The sequence below is a fragment of the Stegastes partitus genome, unplaced genomic scaffold, assembly GCF_000690725.1.
Source record: "Stegastes partitus isolate 25-593 unplaced genomic scaffold, Stegastes_partitus-1.0.2 Scaffold553, whole genome shotgun sequence".
In the NCBI taxonomy this organism is placed as follows: Eukaryota; Metazoa; Chordata; class Actinopteri; family Pomacentridae; genus Stegastes; species Stegastes partitus.
Window position 1 is genome coordinate 338,046 of NW_007578284.1, and position 19,683 is coordinate 357,728.

At 42.7% G+C, this 19,683-nt stretch overlaps 1 protein-coding gene across 1 annotated transcript in view; it reads left to right on the top strand.

Moving 5' to 3' along the window:
* LOC103362075 (PDZ and LIM domain protein 7) overlaps positions 1–19,683 on the top strand; it is a 45,753-nt gene that overhangs the window by 17,055 nt on the left and 9,015 nt on the right. The window contains exons 2-7 of the mRNA XM_008288336.1: positions 1,775–1,926; positions 6,812–6,881; positions 11,262–11,284; positions 13,268–13,444; positions 17,405–17,559; positions 17,645–17,661. Coding sequence (XP_008286558.1) covers positions 1,775–1,926; positions 6,812–6,881; positions 11,262–11,284; positions 13,268–13,444; positions 17,405–17,559; positions 17,645–17,661 — 594 coding nt within the window. The remainder of the gene's footprint in view (positions 1–1,774; positions 1,927–6,811; positions 6,882–11,261; positions 11,285–13,267; positions 13,445–17,404; positions 17,560–17,644; positions 17,662–19,683) is intronic.

The window sequence follows — 19,683 nt, forward strand, 5'->3', positions numbered from 1 at the left end:
AATGTTTCTGTGACTCTTGCTGATGTGAAATAATGATGATAAAGAACTGAAATCACTTTTGTTGAAGTTGCTTCCAGAAATCATGCTTATAGGTTTGGATATTGTCAAAGTCAGCTTCAAACATTTGCTCATTTTATTTCCAAAGATGCAGCAGTCACAGTGTGGCGTACCACTGGAGGAGGTCGCATAGTTCAGACTAGTAAAGTATAGAAAAGATGATACTGTAAGCTTCTGAATTAGACAACACTTTTGTATGGAGACCTCCCCTTTGACCACCTCCATCGCCTCACCTTCCTCCTCCAGGTGTGAAGGTCAGAGGTGGCAGCCAGAATAACTGTGGTGGATGGAAATAGGAGGCTGATGTCGGAGAACAGAGAGGGATTTCTGGGAGTAATCAGAGTGAGTGGATGGGACCGGCCGGCTCGGCGCTGTGTGGACAGCTGTCGGGGTTTTAACGCTCAGGCATGAACACTTGTGTCCCGTCATTGTGTCGAAGGCGCCGCTGAGGCCTCGAGGTGGGAGGTCAGGAGTTCGAGCAGCAGCCGTGAGTCCGGCCGAGATCAGCGTCCAGGCGGTTTGAACCAGAGCTGGTGGAGCAGCCAGAAACAAGTAAAAGTCCTGGTGCTTCCTGAAAACGAGTAGTCATCAAGATAATCCCTCCAGTTAGAGAATAACAGTACAGTCGTGACTCGATAATCCGACTCTTAACAATCTGAAAACTTTGCTATCCGACAGAAGTGCCCCCCCTGCATCCAGGCTTTTCCTTAAAGCTACGTAGGTGGTCAGCAGACTTGTTGAGCTCCCATAGGACATGTAGAGTGTCCTGTGGCTCCACAAGCTCCTAAAGACAGAAATGTTCTCTCCATGCATGTCAGAAAATGTTTTGTAGATCAGCTGCAGTACCTGGTTGTTCCACCAGGTGGAGGCAGTTCATGTTGGCAAGCAGTGCATTGTGGGGGTTTAGCGGCAACAGGCACCGTGACAAAGACTTCTGGGACAGTCAATGACATCAGACCAGCGCTAGTATGGGTTTTTTTTTTTTACATAAAGTTTCCTGCCACAGATGATGATTTAACTTCTGTTTAACAGCAGATACAACCACAGGATTGGGTGAAGGTGGGTACTGATGTTAACGATTGCTGTAGTTGGCCCAAAAAAACACAAAATCCTGACATAAGGAGGAAACTTTAGAGCTGATGTTTTAATCGGTGGGGAAACAAATGCACATGTTGTAAGCACTGAGGAGTACTTCCTGCTCCCCTCCTGAAGTCTGCACACGTTTCTGACAAATAAAACTGGTTCAAAAACTGAACTCCTATTTTCAGATTCTCACTTCTTGTCGTTTTGACGCTGGCAGGAAGCTCTTTGACAGAAATTCTCAGAAGCAGACTGACTTCTCTGAACTAACACTCACATGTTAACAGCCGAGTGCAAACCATAATTGTTTTCCAGGAAAGTCTTCTTCCTCACATTTAGCCGTTGTTCTGATGTTTTCAGCATCACGCCGGTTGACCTGCATCGTCCTCTTTTCATAACTGTGCCGTGAATGTGTGTCATGTTCCTCAAAGTCTCTGCTGCTGAGGTGAAAAGTCAGATTACAGGGACTTAAGCGTGCAGACACGTTCGCCATTAACTTATTAATTCATTCTTTCCCCATTCGATTGATTGATTGCTCCGCGGGGTTTTGTGATTGAATAACTGATGTGTGCACTGACCTGAACGCTGCCGACACACAGCAACAGGAAAGCATCTGAATGCGTTTGTGTTTGGACAGATCACTCCGGGCAGCAAGGCGGCGCAGGGGAACCTGATCCAGGGGGACGTCATCGTGGCCATCGACGGCGTCAGCACCGAGGGGATGACCCACCTGGAGGCTCAGAACAAGATCAAGATGGCCAACTACAACCTGGCGCTCACCATGGCCAAGTAAGAGCTGGTTAGAGGAGTGAAGTGAAACTCTCCTCTCGTTCAAACCCCATCCTGACTCTTGTTGAATCTCGTGTGAATCTGATCGGATGCAGTTTGAGGACTTGAATTAAACCCCAGGTTCACCGTCAGTCTGGACAAAGTGTTGTTAACCTGCAGCCAATCAAACAGCCTACACTTACTACATCAAGTTTTAGTGCTTTCTGCAGAATTTGTCAATAATTTCTCTTGATTTAATCCAGTAAATGATTGTGACCTGCACTGGCAGCAGGAATTTTAAAGTGACTTCATGTTTTTCAGAGCTGCAGTGTTTTTATCTGTTAATCCTCTGAACCCCAAAACCCAGCAGTCGTGTTATCTTTGCCAAAAATACAACATTTATTAGTGCAAGAAACTGTAAAAACAGAAAAAATGTTGGATTTTCAATTTTCAGGCAGTCCTTGAAGCACTTGCCTACGTTACTCTGTCAGGAAAATAAACCAAATCTAAGCTTAGAGTCATAATATTTCATCAAAATCACTTTATCACACACATCTAATTTTAAAAAATCCTAAAAAACCAAATGCTATGTGCATTAGTTACCCAGCTGTGACAAATGTGACAAAAATTCTGTTTTTTTCCGTCTGCAGGCTGTTCACACAGAGCAGAGAGGAGACGACTGCAAACACATAAAAAGTGTTGATAGTAAAATATCTATGGGATGTAAAGCTATAGTTTTTTTCCAGGGAATAAAAGAGGGAAAAAAAATTGTACCGCAATCTCCGGACAATTGAGCCCACCTGAATATAAGCCACACCCACTGACTTTAAAGACAAAACCAGGTGTGTACGTCCCGGTGAGGACACCCGGGATCTTCCTGCGTGGAGTCTCCATGTTCTCCCCGTGCAGCGTGGGTTCTCTCCGGGTTCTCCGGCTTCCTCCCACAGTCCAGAAACATGCTGAGGTTAATTGGTGATTGTAAATTGTCCGTAGGTGTGAATGTGAGTGTGCTTGGTTGTCTGTCTCTAAGTGTAGCCCTGTGATAGACTGGTTACCTGTCCAGGTGAACCTGCCTTCACCCTGAGTCAGCTGGGATAGACTCCGCCCCCCATGACCCTGGTGAGGATTAAGGTGTAGAGATGATGGATGGATGAAAGTAAGTTAAATAAATTTGCATTTTAGACTGATGCATACAGGGGAAAAACCTGTGGATGAAGACGTTCTAAGGCATTTATCAAAGGAAGCTGAATTCAGTGCATGTGAAAGACCTGCAGAAGCTCCGTGAATACATATAAGGTGAACTTTAATGTCAGTTCCAGGCCGGTAACAGCTGAATTAAGTCAGCAGCTCTTGCTTGCTATATATTGTGGATGCATAGACAAAGAAAACTCAATGCCAGCCGGGTTCTGAACTCCATGTGTTCTGTCTCTGATGAATATCTGTTTTCCTGTCTTGGATTCGGTTGCCATCACTTTAGTTTCTGTAGTTTAAGGTTGAAATGTGAGTCTGAGCTGCAGTTATGGGCTCTCGTCAAGCAGCAGCAGCACTTAAAGAACCCATTACTGCCCCGAGCTCCGGCTCTCAGGCAGCGTACGCCTGCAGCAGCTCTTCCTTTGTTCAGCCTATTTCCATTATTTCTTGACACGAGGCTCACAGAGAAGTTTTCTATACGCTTTCTGCTCTGACCCTCGACCGCCTCCTTTTCCTGTCTGGAGCCGAGAGATGGAAGCTTTTCAGGATGTATAAGAAATGTGGGATGAAAAGGAGAGAATGTTTTCATCGCTGTGACCTGAATACTGAAAGACGTTATGATGAAATGAAACGAAAGATTACCGCTCTGTTGATGGACGTCTGAGAGGAGAGGAGACAGCAAGGAAAGAGGAGAGGACAGGAAACATGAGGAGAGGAGACAAGGAAAGGAAAGATGGGAAACCAGAAGTTGAGTTTTGAGGAGGAAAGAAGGAGACGAGAGGAGATGGAACAAGGAAACGTTTTGTCGGTATAAATGGAGGAAATCTAGAGGAGAAGGAAAACAAAGGTGAGGAAACATGTTGGAGGTTTCCAGTAGCGTTGGACTGAGTGTGTTTCTCAGTGGAATAAACCTTTAGTTTGTATTTTATTGACAGTTCATGCTCATAAAAACCCAGTATCAGTCCAGCTGGTGGACTTGTCTGAATGTGGAGGACCAGCGCTGAACATCGGCGGCTTTAGAGGTGACACGGTGACATTTGGTGCTGCCCTACTTCTACTGTCAGACCCAACGGGTGGAAGGGAACGTTCTGTCCTCCGTCCTCACGCATTCGTCATCCCTCAAAGACAAGTCCTGCCTATGAGTGAGAGCTGACAGCTGATTGGCCGCCGCCCGTCACACGGACGTTTAAAGGTCACAGCGTCCTGCCTGGACTCACGGGGGAGTCGAGAAGGTGACGGCTGATGGACGCCGTCAGGGTCGATGTGAGGTGGAGGGACGAGAAATAGTTCCCGTCACTGCTCTGACTGTTGTTTGACTAGAAGTAGTTCCGATTACTGTACGGCGGTTGTTTGATGAGAGAAAGTTCCAGTTATGGGTCCGACTGTTGCTGGGCGATAAATGGTTCCAGTGACGGCACCAGTGGTTGCTGGACAAGAAAAAGTTCCAGAGGTCAGTTATTCCAGAGGTGAAGACTGAAGATTGGGAGGGAGGGACAAGAAATAGTTCCAGTCACTGTTCTGATTGCTCCTGTTTGTTTTACAAGGAAAAAGTTCCGGTCATCGTACGACTGTTGGACAAAAAACTGTTCTCATTATGGCTCCGACTCCAATTATTGATCTTAGTCGTTGCTCTGACTGTCGTTGGACGATAAATGGTTCCAGTGACGGCACCAATGGTTGGTGAACAAGAAAAAGTTCCAGTCACTGTACGACTGTTCGCCAAAAAACGTTCCAGTTATTCCACCGACTGCTGTTTACCAAGAACTAGTTCCAGGTATCGCTCCAGCTGCTGTTTGGCAAGAAATAGTTCCAGGTATCGCTGCAGCTGTTGTTTGAGAAGAAATAGTTCCAGTTGCTGAACAAGGTGTTGTTCAACAAGAACCAAACTGATGTTTGACAAGAAATAGTCCCAGTTATTGATCTGACTGTTGTCTAAGAAGAAAAAGTTCCAATTAGGGCTCCAACAGGAAATACCTCCAGTAACAGTCCAGCTGTTGCTCTACTGTATGTGTCAGATGTTGTTCAACAAGAACTGGTTCCCACCATTGCTCCCACTGTTGTTTGGAAAAAACAAACAAACCCAATAAACAGTTCCGGTCATGGCTCCAAATATTGACCGACTGTTTGTTAGACAAATAATAATTTAAATCTTTGCTCTGGCAGCCAAAAAATGCAGCAGTTTGCTAAATTAGTCGATGACATTTGATAATAATAACTATTTGTGGTTGTGCTGTTTCCATAAAAGTGCAGGACTTTATATTCGAAGTAAACAAACTTTATATTTATTTGTCAGTAACCATGTTATAAAGCATTGATGTCTGAGGGGAAGAGGTGCATCGTCGCAGGTTCAGCTGGGTAGACAGATGTAACGGTAAACATAAAACAGATAAAAGATGGCTGCCGTAGACGGTTCTGGTGTCACGCAGGACTAAAGTCAGGTGAAGGCATCTGATAAGCTCAGTGAGGAGATGGACGTTGGTGCACACAGAGCCTCTGATGGCCACAGAGCCTCTGGGAGATGGAGATAAGACGTCATGTGTTTTTTTCATCCTTCTCATGTTTTATTGATGTGCTGTTGTATCAGCATGAAGTGAAGGCGCTGACGGGCCGAAGCAGACGGGTCAGGGAATCGGTGTGACCCCCCGACACGCAGCAGCAGCAGGTAGAAGAGAAGCTGTTTGACCTTCTCGCCGCCTCACCTGATGACAGAAGACTCACAGTGTGAGCAGTTCAATCACGTCTGCAATGTTCATGTCGGGTCGCAGCTCCTTCTGTTTCCCAGCAGCACAGAAAGGCCGTAATCAGTCCGTGATGGGTTCTATCTATCTAAAGCCTGATCAGCTCCACGCTTTGAGTACATCCACAGTCAATTTTAGCCTCGTTTCAACAGCAAGAACTGGACTCTATTATCCACAGCTGTCAGAATAGAGGAATAGAGTGGCTGCTCGTTGGACGGCTCTCTGCTGATGGGGTTGTGGTGCCCTACCGTCCTCTTTGAAGGTGTTCTGTTGGATCCAAGTCAGGCGACGTGCTGGTCCAGGTTGTAGAGCCACAAGGGTTTTTTTTTATAGTCGGTGCTCTGACCTCTGACCCTCCTTTTCCTGCTTGTAGCAGAGATTGAAGCCTTTTCTGCGGCTTCCTTTTTCTACCAGACCTTTCAGAAATGCTGCCGCCTCCCTGCGTCCTGTTTCCATCACACACACCGACAGAGACAAAATAAAACGCCAACAAACGGTCCTCAGGGTTCCACGTGTTGGTGTACGGACCGTGAAGTATTTCTATACGAAGGCTTCTTGCTGCCCTGACATCCTGCAGTGTTCGTTTATTTATATTTAGAATAGAACAGGAGGCTTTTATTGTCATCATACACAGAGTACAGCGACACTAAAAGACAACTAAATTATGAATAATATGTAGTCATATATAACATATCATATCATATATATAGTAATTATAAATTTAAGAGAGAAACAACCTCAAAGAGACACAAAATGAGCCCAAAGAAATCCAAGACGACACCACAGAAACATCTTCCACGTTGACTCGTCCACCACTGAACCGATCTGAACATTAGCGTCTCCTTGTCCGTCCAGGTGTGTCGTTTACCTGAGGAGGAGACGGCAGCAGGATGCATTGTGGGAAGAATATGATAAATATTTAGTCCTGTTGTATTTTCTCATGTGCATCACCTCCTCTGTTCTGTTTCTTCCTTCAGGTCGAAGCGTCCCGTCGCCATGCCGACGCCGAGGATGGACGCCGCCATTCCCATGATCCCTCACCAGCAGGTAATTCCACCCATAATGCCTCTGTGCTGCGTTATAGATCCACCTGGATGTCCCCATGACACTGATCAGCAGTTATTGATCATGCTGGATGTGAAAACCCTTTAACTCTCCTTCTTCTTGTCTTCAGACGTTTTGTCGTCTCGTTCACGTCTTCGTTGTTTCTGTTTCCTCCTCAGTGTCTCAGACCTTTTCCTGTGAACTTGTGTTTTGTTCATGAGTTATTTCACATCCATCACATCATGACATAGCAGCTGTTCATTTGTTCTGCTTTCAGTGAGCAAAGAAAAGACTTAGGTATCAATAAATTAGGAGATAAACTTTAAAAAAATATGCTGAAATAAAAAAAGCTCACGTAGATAAAAAAATGAAGAATAAAATTAATTAATAGGGAACATTGTATCTAAGCTCAAATAAATAAATAAAAACTTAAAGAGATAAACTAAGAAATTAATTAATAATTTCACAAATAAAATATAAATATAATGCTGAAATAATAAATGATCAAATAAGGGAAGAAATTAAACAGAACTAAATAAATCAGTGTGTATATAAAAGCTCATATTGAAGGATTAAATATGTATTTAAATAAATGAATATAAATATAAAATTCTTGATTTAATAGATATTTAAATAAATTAAATCTATGAATACAAACTGAAATAAAAAATACTAATGAAATAAATAAACGCTTAAATGAAGAAAATCAAAAAATAATTACAGAACTAAATAATTAAAGCCACGAAAAAGCTGAAATAAATAAGAAAATAAAATACAGAACTCAGTAGTTAAATGCATGAATAATGAATATAAAAAAATCAGTAGTTTTATTACTAAAAGCTCAAATAAGCTTAAACTCTATAAATGAATAATAATAAATGATTAAATATGAGGCTGAAAAAAATAAAGAAAAATGAATAAATACAGAACAAAATATGTGCACTTATAAAAGCTCAGACTGATTTAAAATAAAAAAGGAATAAAACATAAATATGTATGTAAATATAAATATTAATTCCATGATTTAATAAATATTTAAATCCATGAAAATAAGCTGAAATAAAAAATAGTGCTGAAATAAATTAATGCTTAAATGAAGAAAAATGTAAAAAAAAATAAATAAATAAATACAGAACTAAATAAATTCATCCATGAATAAAATGAAATTAATAAAAAATAAATAAAATACAGAACTCAGTCATTAAATGCATGAATAATAATAATGTTAAAAATCAGTAATTTTACTTATATTTAATCATTGCTAAAAGCTCAAATAAATAAACAGCTTGAAATCTATAATTGAATAATAAATAACTAATGACGCTTAAATAGGGCAAGAAACACACGAAAAAAAATACAGAACTAAATAATTCACTGAAGCAAATGGAAGAAGCAGTAAATAAACAAACAAAAGTCCAAAGAAATAAATAAAACCAGAATTTAAAAAAAAATGTACTGTCTACAATAACATTTAATTATTCATTCATTCATTCATTCACTCATTGATTTATGGTTTGTATCAGTCATGTCAACATGAATTCATGTGTTTTCTAATGAACACATTCATTTGATTTATTGATGCTGAAGTCATTTTGGTCGTACTGTGTGTTTTTATATAAACAACATCTGGACTGATCTGTCAGACACACACACACACACACACACACTCTCTCACACACACACACACACACACTCTCACACACACACACACACACACACACACAGCGGCTGACAGCGACTCGCTGCTGCCTCCCGGTGATCACAGACTTTCTGCTCTGACACCATCACAAACCTCCAGAACAGCATCTGCCGATAAAACCATGGAACTGTGCTGAAAACATGTCTGATGTTTAAACTCCACAGCAGCAGCAGCAGCGTTCAGGCCTTTAATTCTATTTTAATCAAGTTTACTGCTGAGGAAAAAACTAAACTAAAATAAAGCCAGTGGCATGTATTAACCCTCTGAACTCCAAGCAGCAGTTTCTGAACAGTTTAACTCGCTGTGGGCTCATTTTTCACAGCATCATAAAGTCCTGAACCTCCACGGAAACAGAACAACCAGGACGAGAAGGAGAGAGACCTCAGAAGTGTCTCCTGTGCAGTTAAATTACTGTAAATCACAATAAAGTTGAATTTCTTGTATTACTTTTCCCCAAAATTGAGAAAAAAAAGAAAAGAAACCAACACGTTTTTGCATTATACCTGAAAACATCATGGTGACTCTACGTATTATTGATGTTTTACGACTTATATTTATAATTTAGAGGCGGGTTCAGAGGGTTAGTCCTACACACTTGTTTATCAGACTTATTGATCAGATATTACCTTCTGATCCCCTCCCCTCCTTCTCCTCCCCTCCTCCTCCTCCATCTGCCGCCCCAGCCGGTGCAGGTAAACGGCCGCCCGTCGGCCTGCAGTGCCTCCTCCGGGCCTGCAGAGGCCGACTCTCCCGGCAGGAGAGCAGCGGCGGTCAGCCCCGCCCAGAGGAGGCAGTATAACTCCCCCATCGGCCTGTACTCAGAGGAGACTCTGAGGGAGATGGCGGCCATTCAGGCGGGTCTGCCTGCCGGGTAGGTAGAGACCACGAGGAGGACACCGGGTGTTTGGTTCAGAGGTTAGGGGAGGAAACGGGAGGCTGAGCTGATTAAAGGGAGCACAGGATGGATGGTGTTGCATCTTCATGACCCCTGATCTGTAGAAGAACTCTCTGAAACTATAGAACAATGACGTCTGACAGGTTTGGCCTTATGTAGTGACACCTGGTGGTCAGACTGTAGCGCTGCAAGCAGACACAGATTTGGAAATGATTGAAACTGAATGGAAACGCTGAACCTTGACCCTGAAGAGGAGGAGAACCGCAGGAACGTCAGAACATTCAGTGTCGTACGAAGCAGAACAAAACCCGTCTGGATCAACTTCTGTGATGACGACGGAGGCTGTTGATGAAGAGCGAGGAGGAGGAGGAGGAGGAGCTACTATAATAAACATCTGGATAAATTACACTAATATGCACAAACTCACAAACCTGCAGATGGATTTTTAATAAACTCACTTTCATCACATCATCAGTATGTTGATTTAAAGCACCTGAACGTCACATATAGAACAAAAACACTGAAACGGAGCTCTTAGCAGGTTCAATAAATCCAGGCTTTCTTTGTGTTAGCCGGCTCGACTAAACCTTAAACTTCAGTCAGAGATAACGAGGATCACGAGGGTAGTTATACACTAAACCAGGTTTTCTTCATCAGGCTCTGAGTGAGTCCACATCAAAGGTTTAATGTGTCACATGACTTTCCTTCTGCACAAAACGGACCAATCGTGTGACGCAGCAGGTTGTTAAAATACAGAAATAAGAATCTAAAAACTTGTCGCAGTAAAAAGCAGCGCTGCTACTGTGAATGATGCAAGAGAGGAATGCTGTTAATCATGTTAATTAAGACACAGTCGTGACTCGATAATCTGACACTACGCACGTGGACAAGATAGTTGGTACCCCTCAGTTAATGAAAGAAATCCCACAATGGTCACAGAAAAAACTTGAAGCTGACAAAAGTAAAAATAAATGAAAATTCTATGAAAATTAACCAATGACAATCAGACATTGCTTTTGAACCATCATCAGTTACCATGGTGATGCAGTAGGTTAAAACAGATCAGGTTAGCTTTACAGCATCAGTTACCATGGTGATCTAGCAGGTTAAAGCAGAGCGACTTCATGACGCTGAAAACTCTCACAAACCTGCTAACAAATCAATAGTCTGGTCTCTTGTTTTTTCCTTTGAGATTTACTTTTTTGCTTCCGTGTCTCGTTCTGTTCTGATCTTTTCTTGTGCGTCTTTTCGGTTCCTTCACGTCTTCGTCTCGTTCCCTCTCAGGTGTTTGTAGCTTTGTGTGTTTCTCTTGTGTTGACCTGCAGCCGTTTGTATCCTGCATCTCTGCTCGTGTCCCGTCTTCATCCTCGTACGTTTGTCATAAAACTTATTCTTGTGCGTCTACATTCAGCCTCTTTATCGATCACCTCGTAACAGCACAGACGTGATTCTGTCTTTGGCCTGAATTCCCACGGAGGAAGAACAACTGGTTACATCTGGACAGAATCACTGAAAAGCAGATGTCTTAAGTCAGGGTGGTTCTACATTCAGATCCAAAGTTTGCCTCAGGCCTGTTGTGAGAAGGTTTTTCATGAACACATCTGAAGGAGGTTTCCAGAACGTCGCCGTCCTCCATCCATGAAGCCCGTCGGACGCTGAGCTGCTGGTTTAACTTTCCTCCAGCCGAAGGACTCCAGAACAAACCCAATGTGTTTTCTAACTACGTCCTCTCCTCTCTCTTCTCTCTCTCCTTCTTCGTCCTCACCTCCCTCCTTGCTGGTCCAACCAGGTTTTCTCCCCCGCTGCTCCCAAGTTAGTATCCTCCTCTCCTGCTGAGTGCATCGTGGATGTGTGTTTGCTCTGTTCTGTGCAGGCATGGTTTGGTGCTGTGGGGGGTCATCAGGTGCATCATCAGGTGCATCATCGCTCCATTATCTCATAACGCTGCTGTTTTGGGGTTGTTAAAGAGAAATTTGCACGAGAAATTTCAGAATAAAAGCCTTTTTTTTTTTTTTTTTTTAATAGACAGACACTGAGGTTTTTTTGACAGAAGTCCTGCACCTCTACTGAAACAGCACCACCATGACTAGAAGTAGAGAAACCTACAAATGTTCTCTGTGCAGTATGACAGAGTTTACCTCACAGGAAACCTTTAAAATCAGAAGAAAAAAAAAGAAAACAAAAGTTGAATTTCTTTGATTGTTTATTTTACAAAACTATAAAACATCTGGAATCCACAGGTGTTTCCAACCCTCGGGAAAAAAATATGACTCAACATACGATAGATTTGATTAATCGTATTGTTTTTACTACTCGTCTCCTCTCTGCTCTGTCTAAACACTGCCTGCAGCTCAACCCAAAGCCCCTGATTTTTTGTCCTGTGACTGTTGGTTGCAGAAGATCCACTAATGGCTTCATGGCTGCACAGAGGAGCACAACAATTTTTACCTTTTTACAGAATCTATTTAGTGCAAACTGTTTATTTTGGGGGAATTTTTAAAATAAGATGTGTAGACTAAAGGTTTTTTTTGTGCAATATCAAGACTTTAAGCTGAGATTTCCTTCAGCAGATGATTCTTTCTGTTTTTAAAGTTCCTCGCTGGGATAAATTGTGCAATTTTTTAAAAAAAGATAAGATGCCTTTCAGACCCACAGGGGTAACTATCGCTGGTTTTTTGTGGCTAATTTCTTCCACCTGCAACTCAAATCGAATCAAAACAGACAAACTCTCTTCTGTTTTGGGGACGTTTGCCTCCTTGGGGTGTGTTGTGTTGCTGTTATCGTGCATTTTCATGGTTTAAAAAGTTGTTGTTGGAATCAAATCGAGGCCGATGTTTGAGCTGACTGAAGCAGACATTTAAAACTGAAGGAATTGAACTAGATGAAGTGTGCTGCTAATGAAGCCACAGTGAGTCGATTATCCCTCATAAATCTCCTGTGGGAGCTGGTTCGTTGCTTGCCGTGTGCTGATTGGCTGTGCATGCACCCCGAGGCTTCATGTGTCGCAGGGAAGCAGCAGAAAGGATAAACGATGAAGTCTGTGTTTCTGCTCTGATACGATCGCCTCCTGGCATTTGTGTGGTGACAGTAAAGGTCGCCGTCGTTTCTCTGGGTTTGCTGTTGCGGTGACATTTCATGATGGAAGCATGTGGACGTTTGAAGCATGACGTCTAATTACAGCTGTGTTTAAACAGAACAGATTTAATCTTCGTCTCTAGCTGAGTGTGCAGATCCTGGTTTGTCTGTTGAGAGGAGACGATATGATTATGGTCCCCACTGTTGGGTGATTGTTGTGTGTTTGTTTGACACAGAAGATACAGACAACAATAGGCTCTGGATTAACGTTGTTGTTCAGGTGCACCAGCACATGTGTGTTTTATAGTCGCACTGTTTGCTAAATTTTACCATTACACTTTTTTTTCCCTTTAATGTATTTGAGGAACTAAAGGGGGCCGATGATGGAGCCTTGTGGGACTCCAGCCCACCTTAGAACTGAACTGTTTTTAGGGGTCATCAGTGCAGATTGTAAAGACTTTGGAGGGTTTTTGGGGCAGAGTTTCAGCGTCCTGTGAGGCTCTGCGTTGTGTTCTGAAGAAAACTCAGTTGGTTGTTGCATGAAGCAGCTCTTTGGAAGCCCGGGTAGGGCCTTCTTATCGGTGTCGGCCTGTTTGCCGTGTGCATGCCTGGTCTGGGTGTTTCTTCTTTTTAACACCAACCCACCGCCCTCACCTCCACCTTTTCCTCCACACCTCCACCTCGCCTCCCTCCGTCCACGCCGCCCTTTCTCCCCGACAGCGCCGGCTTCAACCCCGGCGTGCTGAGGGACACCCACCAGCCCATCGAGGTGACGGGTCCCGGCGGTAAGGCCACCATCATCCACGCCCAGTACAACACGCCCATCAGCATGTACTCGCAGGACGCCATCATGGACGCCATCGCGGGGCAGACGCAGGCCAAAGGGCACGACGCCGGGTAAGAGCGCCACTTCCTGTTCCTGTTCCTCCTCTGTAACCTTCCTCCTCTTCCTCCTCTGTAACCTTCCTCCTCTTCCTCCTGCCCTGCTCCTGTTGCGTTACCGTCTAATTCTTCCTCCCAGAACACCTCCTCTTCCTCCTCCTCTTCTTATCGGTGTGCACTCCTGCTTCCTCCTCTCATCTTCCTCCTCCTCCTCTCTCAACCCTGTCTTCTGGAAATCACAGTGACGAGTTTCCAGCAGCCTTCTTTCTTTTCACTGACGTTTATCTAATTAGCTTTTACCGAACGTCTCGGTCTTATCTTCTCGTTGATCTCCAGGATCTTTATCAGAGCTACAGATTCATGATGGAAATGCTCTTTTTGGATATGTTTTTGATATTTTGGAAAATGCTATGCTGTTTTGGACACATTTTGAGTGTTTTGGGGAAGTTTTTAAAACTTTTTGGACGAAGTTTTGAGTCATTTTGAACACGTTCTCAGACATGTATGTGCTGGTTTTGACAGATTCATGTCATTATGGACAAGTTTATGTCCATTTGGTGACATTTTTAATTTTTGACAAGATTTGTGCCTTTTTGGATGAGTTTAGGATAATTTTGGAGATCTTTGGGTAATTTTAAACAAGCTGAAATTATTATGGGCAATTTTTGAGTGATGTCAAACAAGCTTATGTCGTTGTGGACAGTCTTTGAGTTTTGTTATTTTGGACAATTTTGAACCATCTTGGAAAAGCTTTTTGAGTCATTTTGAACAAGTTTATGCTTTTTTGGATGCATTTTTGAGTCATTCTGAGAAAGTTTTGAATCATTTTGGGCAGTTTCTGAGTCATTTTGGACATATTCTGAGACAAGTTTATGCCAATTTGAACAGATTTAGAAAATATTGGACAAGTTCTGAGTCATTTTCTGCAAGTTTTGACCCACCCTGGACAAGTTTTAACTCATTTTGGACAATTGTTTTGTCACTTTAGAAAAGTTTATGTCAGGTTGGACCAGTTTTGAGTCATTTTAGACAATCTTCTGTCCTTTTGGAGAGTTTTTAAATAATTTTGAGCAAGCTTTGAGTTGCTTTGGTTTATGTCATCATGGAAAGGCTTTATTTTGGACAAGGTTTTGTTATTTTTGGAGTATTTTGAGCTACTTTTGAATAGTTTATAGAAAAGTTTGTGTTGTCGATTTAATATTTTGGAGAAACTTATGTTTGGTTTATGAATCATTTTAGTCACGTTTTAAATAACTGAGGACAAGTTTTGAATCATTTTGAGTCACTTCGGACAAACTGATGTTATTGTTGACAAGTTTATGTCCATTTGGACAAGTTCTGAATCATTTTGGATTTTTTTTTGTGTCATTTAGGAGAAATATTTGTTATTTTCTAAAGTTTGTTTGATATTATTTTCGCCCATTTGTGAGTCAAACTGTCTCCAGACTTGTCTTCATTGTCTTAAGTGGAGCATCTCAGAGGACGAAGTCAGAGTTGGACCTGCTGATGTCAGACTGTTTCCACGATGAGACGAATGTCAGCTGTGTGCAGCTCTGATGAACATCCTGGAGGTGATGTTTCACCTCCACAGCATCACCTGAGGCCGAGGCGCTCAGCAGAAGCTAATGCAGTCCGATTAGTGCCCGTTTTTCCTTTGAGTCGGACTGAAAACAAACATTTAAAGTGATTCATGTGTTCATCAGAGGTCACTGTCGGACTCTGTCCCTGTTTCCTGAATCTCTACATCAGAGACGCATCAACAGGTTGAAATAAACTAGAATCATCCTTAAAGTCTTTTTGTCGCTTTACGTTCTGCTGATAACTTGAAATATTCCTTGAAGACAGAAGCTCTTCTTCCTCCTCTTCTCACCTTTGTTCTCTATTTATTTTGGATGTTGACGCAGTAATACGATGATTAATCTCACATGAAGTCCTTCCTTTGGTCTCGTTTGTCTCCAGTTTTCCTCTGACTGGATCATGTTTTCTGTCATGTTGTTGGTGATTCTGGTGACGTTTTCAAGGCGTTAGACGCTGTGGTGTTCAAGGTCTGTTGGTTTTTTACTTGCAGCGGTGTTCTGAGATGGTCTGAGGTGTTTAACGCAGGTTTCAGCTCTTTAAAAACGCGGTTTCACTTCATTTTGCTGTCCTCAAACTGCCCGATTCTGCTTTTCAAAGTCACAGGATGCAGGACTTTGACTTTGAGGCTCGTTGTTGCTGTTGTTGGACTGAACTGTGTCACAGCAGTTGGAGTAAAGAAAAGCAAAACAAATCTCTACCTTTTCCATTTTTCTGCAGCAGCTGATTGCCAGATTACACTAACAATCAATTTTCCATCCTTCTGGAAAATTGCTCGGGGAGACGCGCCGCTGTGTGTGCATGAAAAGTGTTTCTGGTTGTACCTCCAGAGGAAAAATGATCTCGCTCCAAACATCTCCGCGCACATTCTTCATCTCGGCCGGCCTATTTTTACACCCAGATAAACCCGCTCTAATTGAAATGTTAGCTGGAACAAAACCTCCCAGCCGTCTGAGGATGAGCTCCTCTGAAAAACCAATTACAGCCCTGTGTGGCGGTTATCCTCCTCTTCCTCCTCCTCTTCCTCGCCCGTCTCTCCGATCATCACAGCTCCGTTTCCTGAGAAACGGCGTCGGCATACGGAGCTGAACAGACGCAGAAGGTTTTGTTTTGCTGAGTTTTCTTGTGTTAAAGAGTGAAAGGATTACCGAGCACGTTTACAGAGCTCCTGGTCCATTTAACGTTTCTGTCGATCACACAAAGAAACACAAAATTATTATTTACAAAGAGACGGAAAACGTCCATAAAGAGACTAAAGGAACTGTAAAGAATATCTGAAGAGACACAAAGAGATCACACCGAGACGTGAAATTACTTCAGAGACAAAAAAATGCTCCAAATAGAAACACGACAAAGACAGAAAAACCTCCAAAAAGAGACGCAAAACAACCACAGAGACATGCAAAATAGAAAAACAGACACAGAATGACTCCAAAGAGACACAACAGAACCACAGAGAGACACACAGTGATGACAAAGAGACATGAAATGACTAGTAAGAGACACAAAAGAACCACAAAATGACACAAGAGACCAAAAGTGACATAAAATGTTCACAAAGTGGCAGAAAATGACCAGAGGGTGGCACAAGAGGCTAAAAATTGACAGAAAATGGCCACAAAGTGACACAAAATTAACAAAAAGTGGCACAAAATGAGCAAAAAAAATAGAAAAATGCCACAAAATGACACAAAAGACCGAAAAACAACATAAAATGTTCACAAAGTGGCAGAAAATGATGACAAAGAGACATGAAATGACGAGTAAGAGACACAAAAGAACCACAAAATGACAAAAAAATAGTCACAAAATGACAAAAGAGACCAAAAATTGACAAGCTGAGCAGGAAGTGACAGAAAATGATGACAAATGACACAAAAAGTGGCACTAAATGAACAAGAAGAATCATAAAACGGCCACGAAGTGACAGAAAAGAGATGAAAAGCACTAAAAAGAGAAGAAATTAAAATAAATGCTAAAAGATCACAAAGAAGAACACAATGTCAGAGAGACAAACGTTGGCTAGAAGACAACAGAAACAAAAAACGATCAAAGTTCTGAGACAAACTGAATGTTCTGATCCGTTTCTCCTCCTCCTGGTGTCTGAATCAGTTAGAATAAAACAACCTTCTGATCTCCAGCACACACACGACTGTTGGTTTTAAATCCTGTAGCTTCTCTTTTCCAGCAGCAGCTCCTCACGTTTGTCTCTTCAGCCTCTTTCACTTCATTGTGGGAAAATCAGAGGGTTGATTTAAACACATTCTGAAGCTTTTTGCCTCCAAAACTTGAGCTAAATCAAAGAAGCGGGTCGGTTTCATGGATCTGGACTGAAGTCGTGTTTCAGTGTCTCTGTGCTGACGGCCCGGCTGTGGCGGCGCCCCCTGTCTGTGGTTGCAGTAGCTTCCCAGTTAGAGACTCCCTCCAGTTCAGCGCCTCCCCGGTTTATCAGGCCGTGCAGAGCGCAGAGAAGGACCTGGAGACCTGGAACCGGGTCGCCAACGTGCAGTCCAAGTCCTTCAAGGTCCTGGCCCACATGACGGGAACCGAGTCTGGTGAGTTCTCCACGTCGTAGCTTCCAAACATGGAGGAGGTTTGATTTGAACGTCGCAGTGACGGAGGTTCTGGTCTGTGTTGCAGCAGCAGCAGAGGAGGAGGAGGAGGAGGAGGAGGAGGCGCTGAGGAGCAGCAGGTAGGCAGCAGAGCGCCGTCACACACCTGCTGACTCCTCACCTGTAGGCTCCGCCCCCCCAGCACCTGACCCGGCCTCACCTCACCTCACCTGCCTCAAGCCTGAAGCCACAAATATTAACAACAAAGACACAAAGCAGCCACAGAATGACCACAAATAGAGAAAACAACTGTGAAATAACCACAAAGTGACACAAAACGTCCACATAAAGACATAAACAGTCATATGGAGACACAAAATTAGCATAAAGCCTTAGAAGACACAAAAAACAGAGACTAAAACAAATATAAAGAGACACAAAGAGGAAAAAAACAGCAACTCAGACACACAAAAACACAAAAGTTTTTTTCCTCCATTTTTTCTTCACGTCGGACTCACATGGAGCAGAGGAGGACATTCATACAGTCTGACCTCCAGCTGCTCACCTTCATGCTTGTGTTGTGTGTCTTTGTGTGTCTTTGTGTGTTTGTGGTTGCACAGCGCTGCACTAAACAACCACCTGATGCTGCTGTGATTGAAGGATTGTTGTATTTATTTCTGGCAGAGCTGCGGTTTCACCATTAAAACACATGATTCATGTTGAACTAGGTCTTCGGTGCAGCGTTGTGGTTTCACTCTGAGCTGCTGCTGATGAAGATTCGTTGTGTTTCTAAACTCTTAAAGCGTCTCTGATCCACCGAGTCTCAGCAGACTGACTGAGCTCATCCTGTTCATCACCAGCAGCAGCATCCTGGTTACACCTGAAACAGTAAAACACCAACAGGGTTAAATAAACCTCACTACAGAGCATCTGTTTAAACCAGTTTGCTTTATTCCAACCTCTGTATTTGAACCAGTCTCAACTTATTCTTGCAGGATTTCTTCTCAACCTGCTGCTCAGCTCAGTGTTTGTCTCAGTCAGCTGTGTTTCCTACAAACAGCAGAACCAATCAGATTAACGCCTGTTGAAGCTGCTCTGATGCACTGACTCAGTTTGACCAGCAGGAGGAGCAGCAGGACTGGTTCATAATCCGGCTTTATTGTGTTACAGAGGACAGAAAGACAGCAAACGTGTCGATTAATAAGGATAAAATTATGATGTTAGTAAATAAATCTCACAAAGAGACACAAAATTACCACAAACAGAAGCAAATTTACCAAAAAAATACACACAAAACAACTAGAAAATGACAGAAAATAACCACAGAGACACCAAGCAACCACCTAAAGACACAAAACAACCACAAAGAGACACAAATGAGCCAAAAAAGACACAAAATATGCACTAAGAGACCACAAAGAGGACAAAAAACAACCGTAAACAGACAAAAACAACACAGACAAACAAAATGATCTCAAAGAAAAGACAAAATGACCAGAGAGTGATGCTAACTGGCCACAGAGAGACAGAAAACAACCATAAACAGCAAAAAAAGAGACACAAGATGGCCTCAGATAGTAAAAACAATCACACAGAGACAAACAACGAGCACAAAGACGAGCAAAATGGTCACAAAGAGACAAACAACGAGACACGTTGTGGGTTCGTCGTCGTGTCGTCGTTAGTTTGTGTCTCTCTTGTTCGTTTTATTTCACGGACAGTGTGAACAATCAGAATGGATCCTGAAGGTTCTGGTTCTGTGATCCAGACCTGGACATATACAGGATCTGGTGAAGGTTAGGAGTCTCTGTCCTGGTGGTCCTGCTGGTCCTGGTGGTCCCAGTGGTCCTGGTGGTCCCGGTGGTCCTGGTGGTCCTCTGTTGATGTTGATGTTTAGACTCTGAACCACATCATGTGAGGATCTGGTCCTCGTCTATTGATCGGCGCTGGTATCGATCAGTTAAAGAGCTCCAGAGCGTTTTGGGCCTTTAGCGGTCAACAGGAGACTGGTTCTGGTTCTGATTAAAGGTGCAGTTTGGGTTTTTATTTTAAATATAACACGTCTGTTTAACATTTAAAATAAAATGCAAACGACAAAGAAACAAACCTGAACAAAAAAAGAAAATT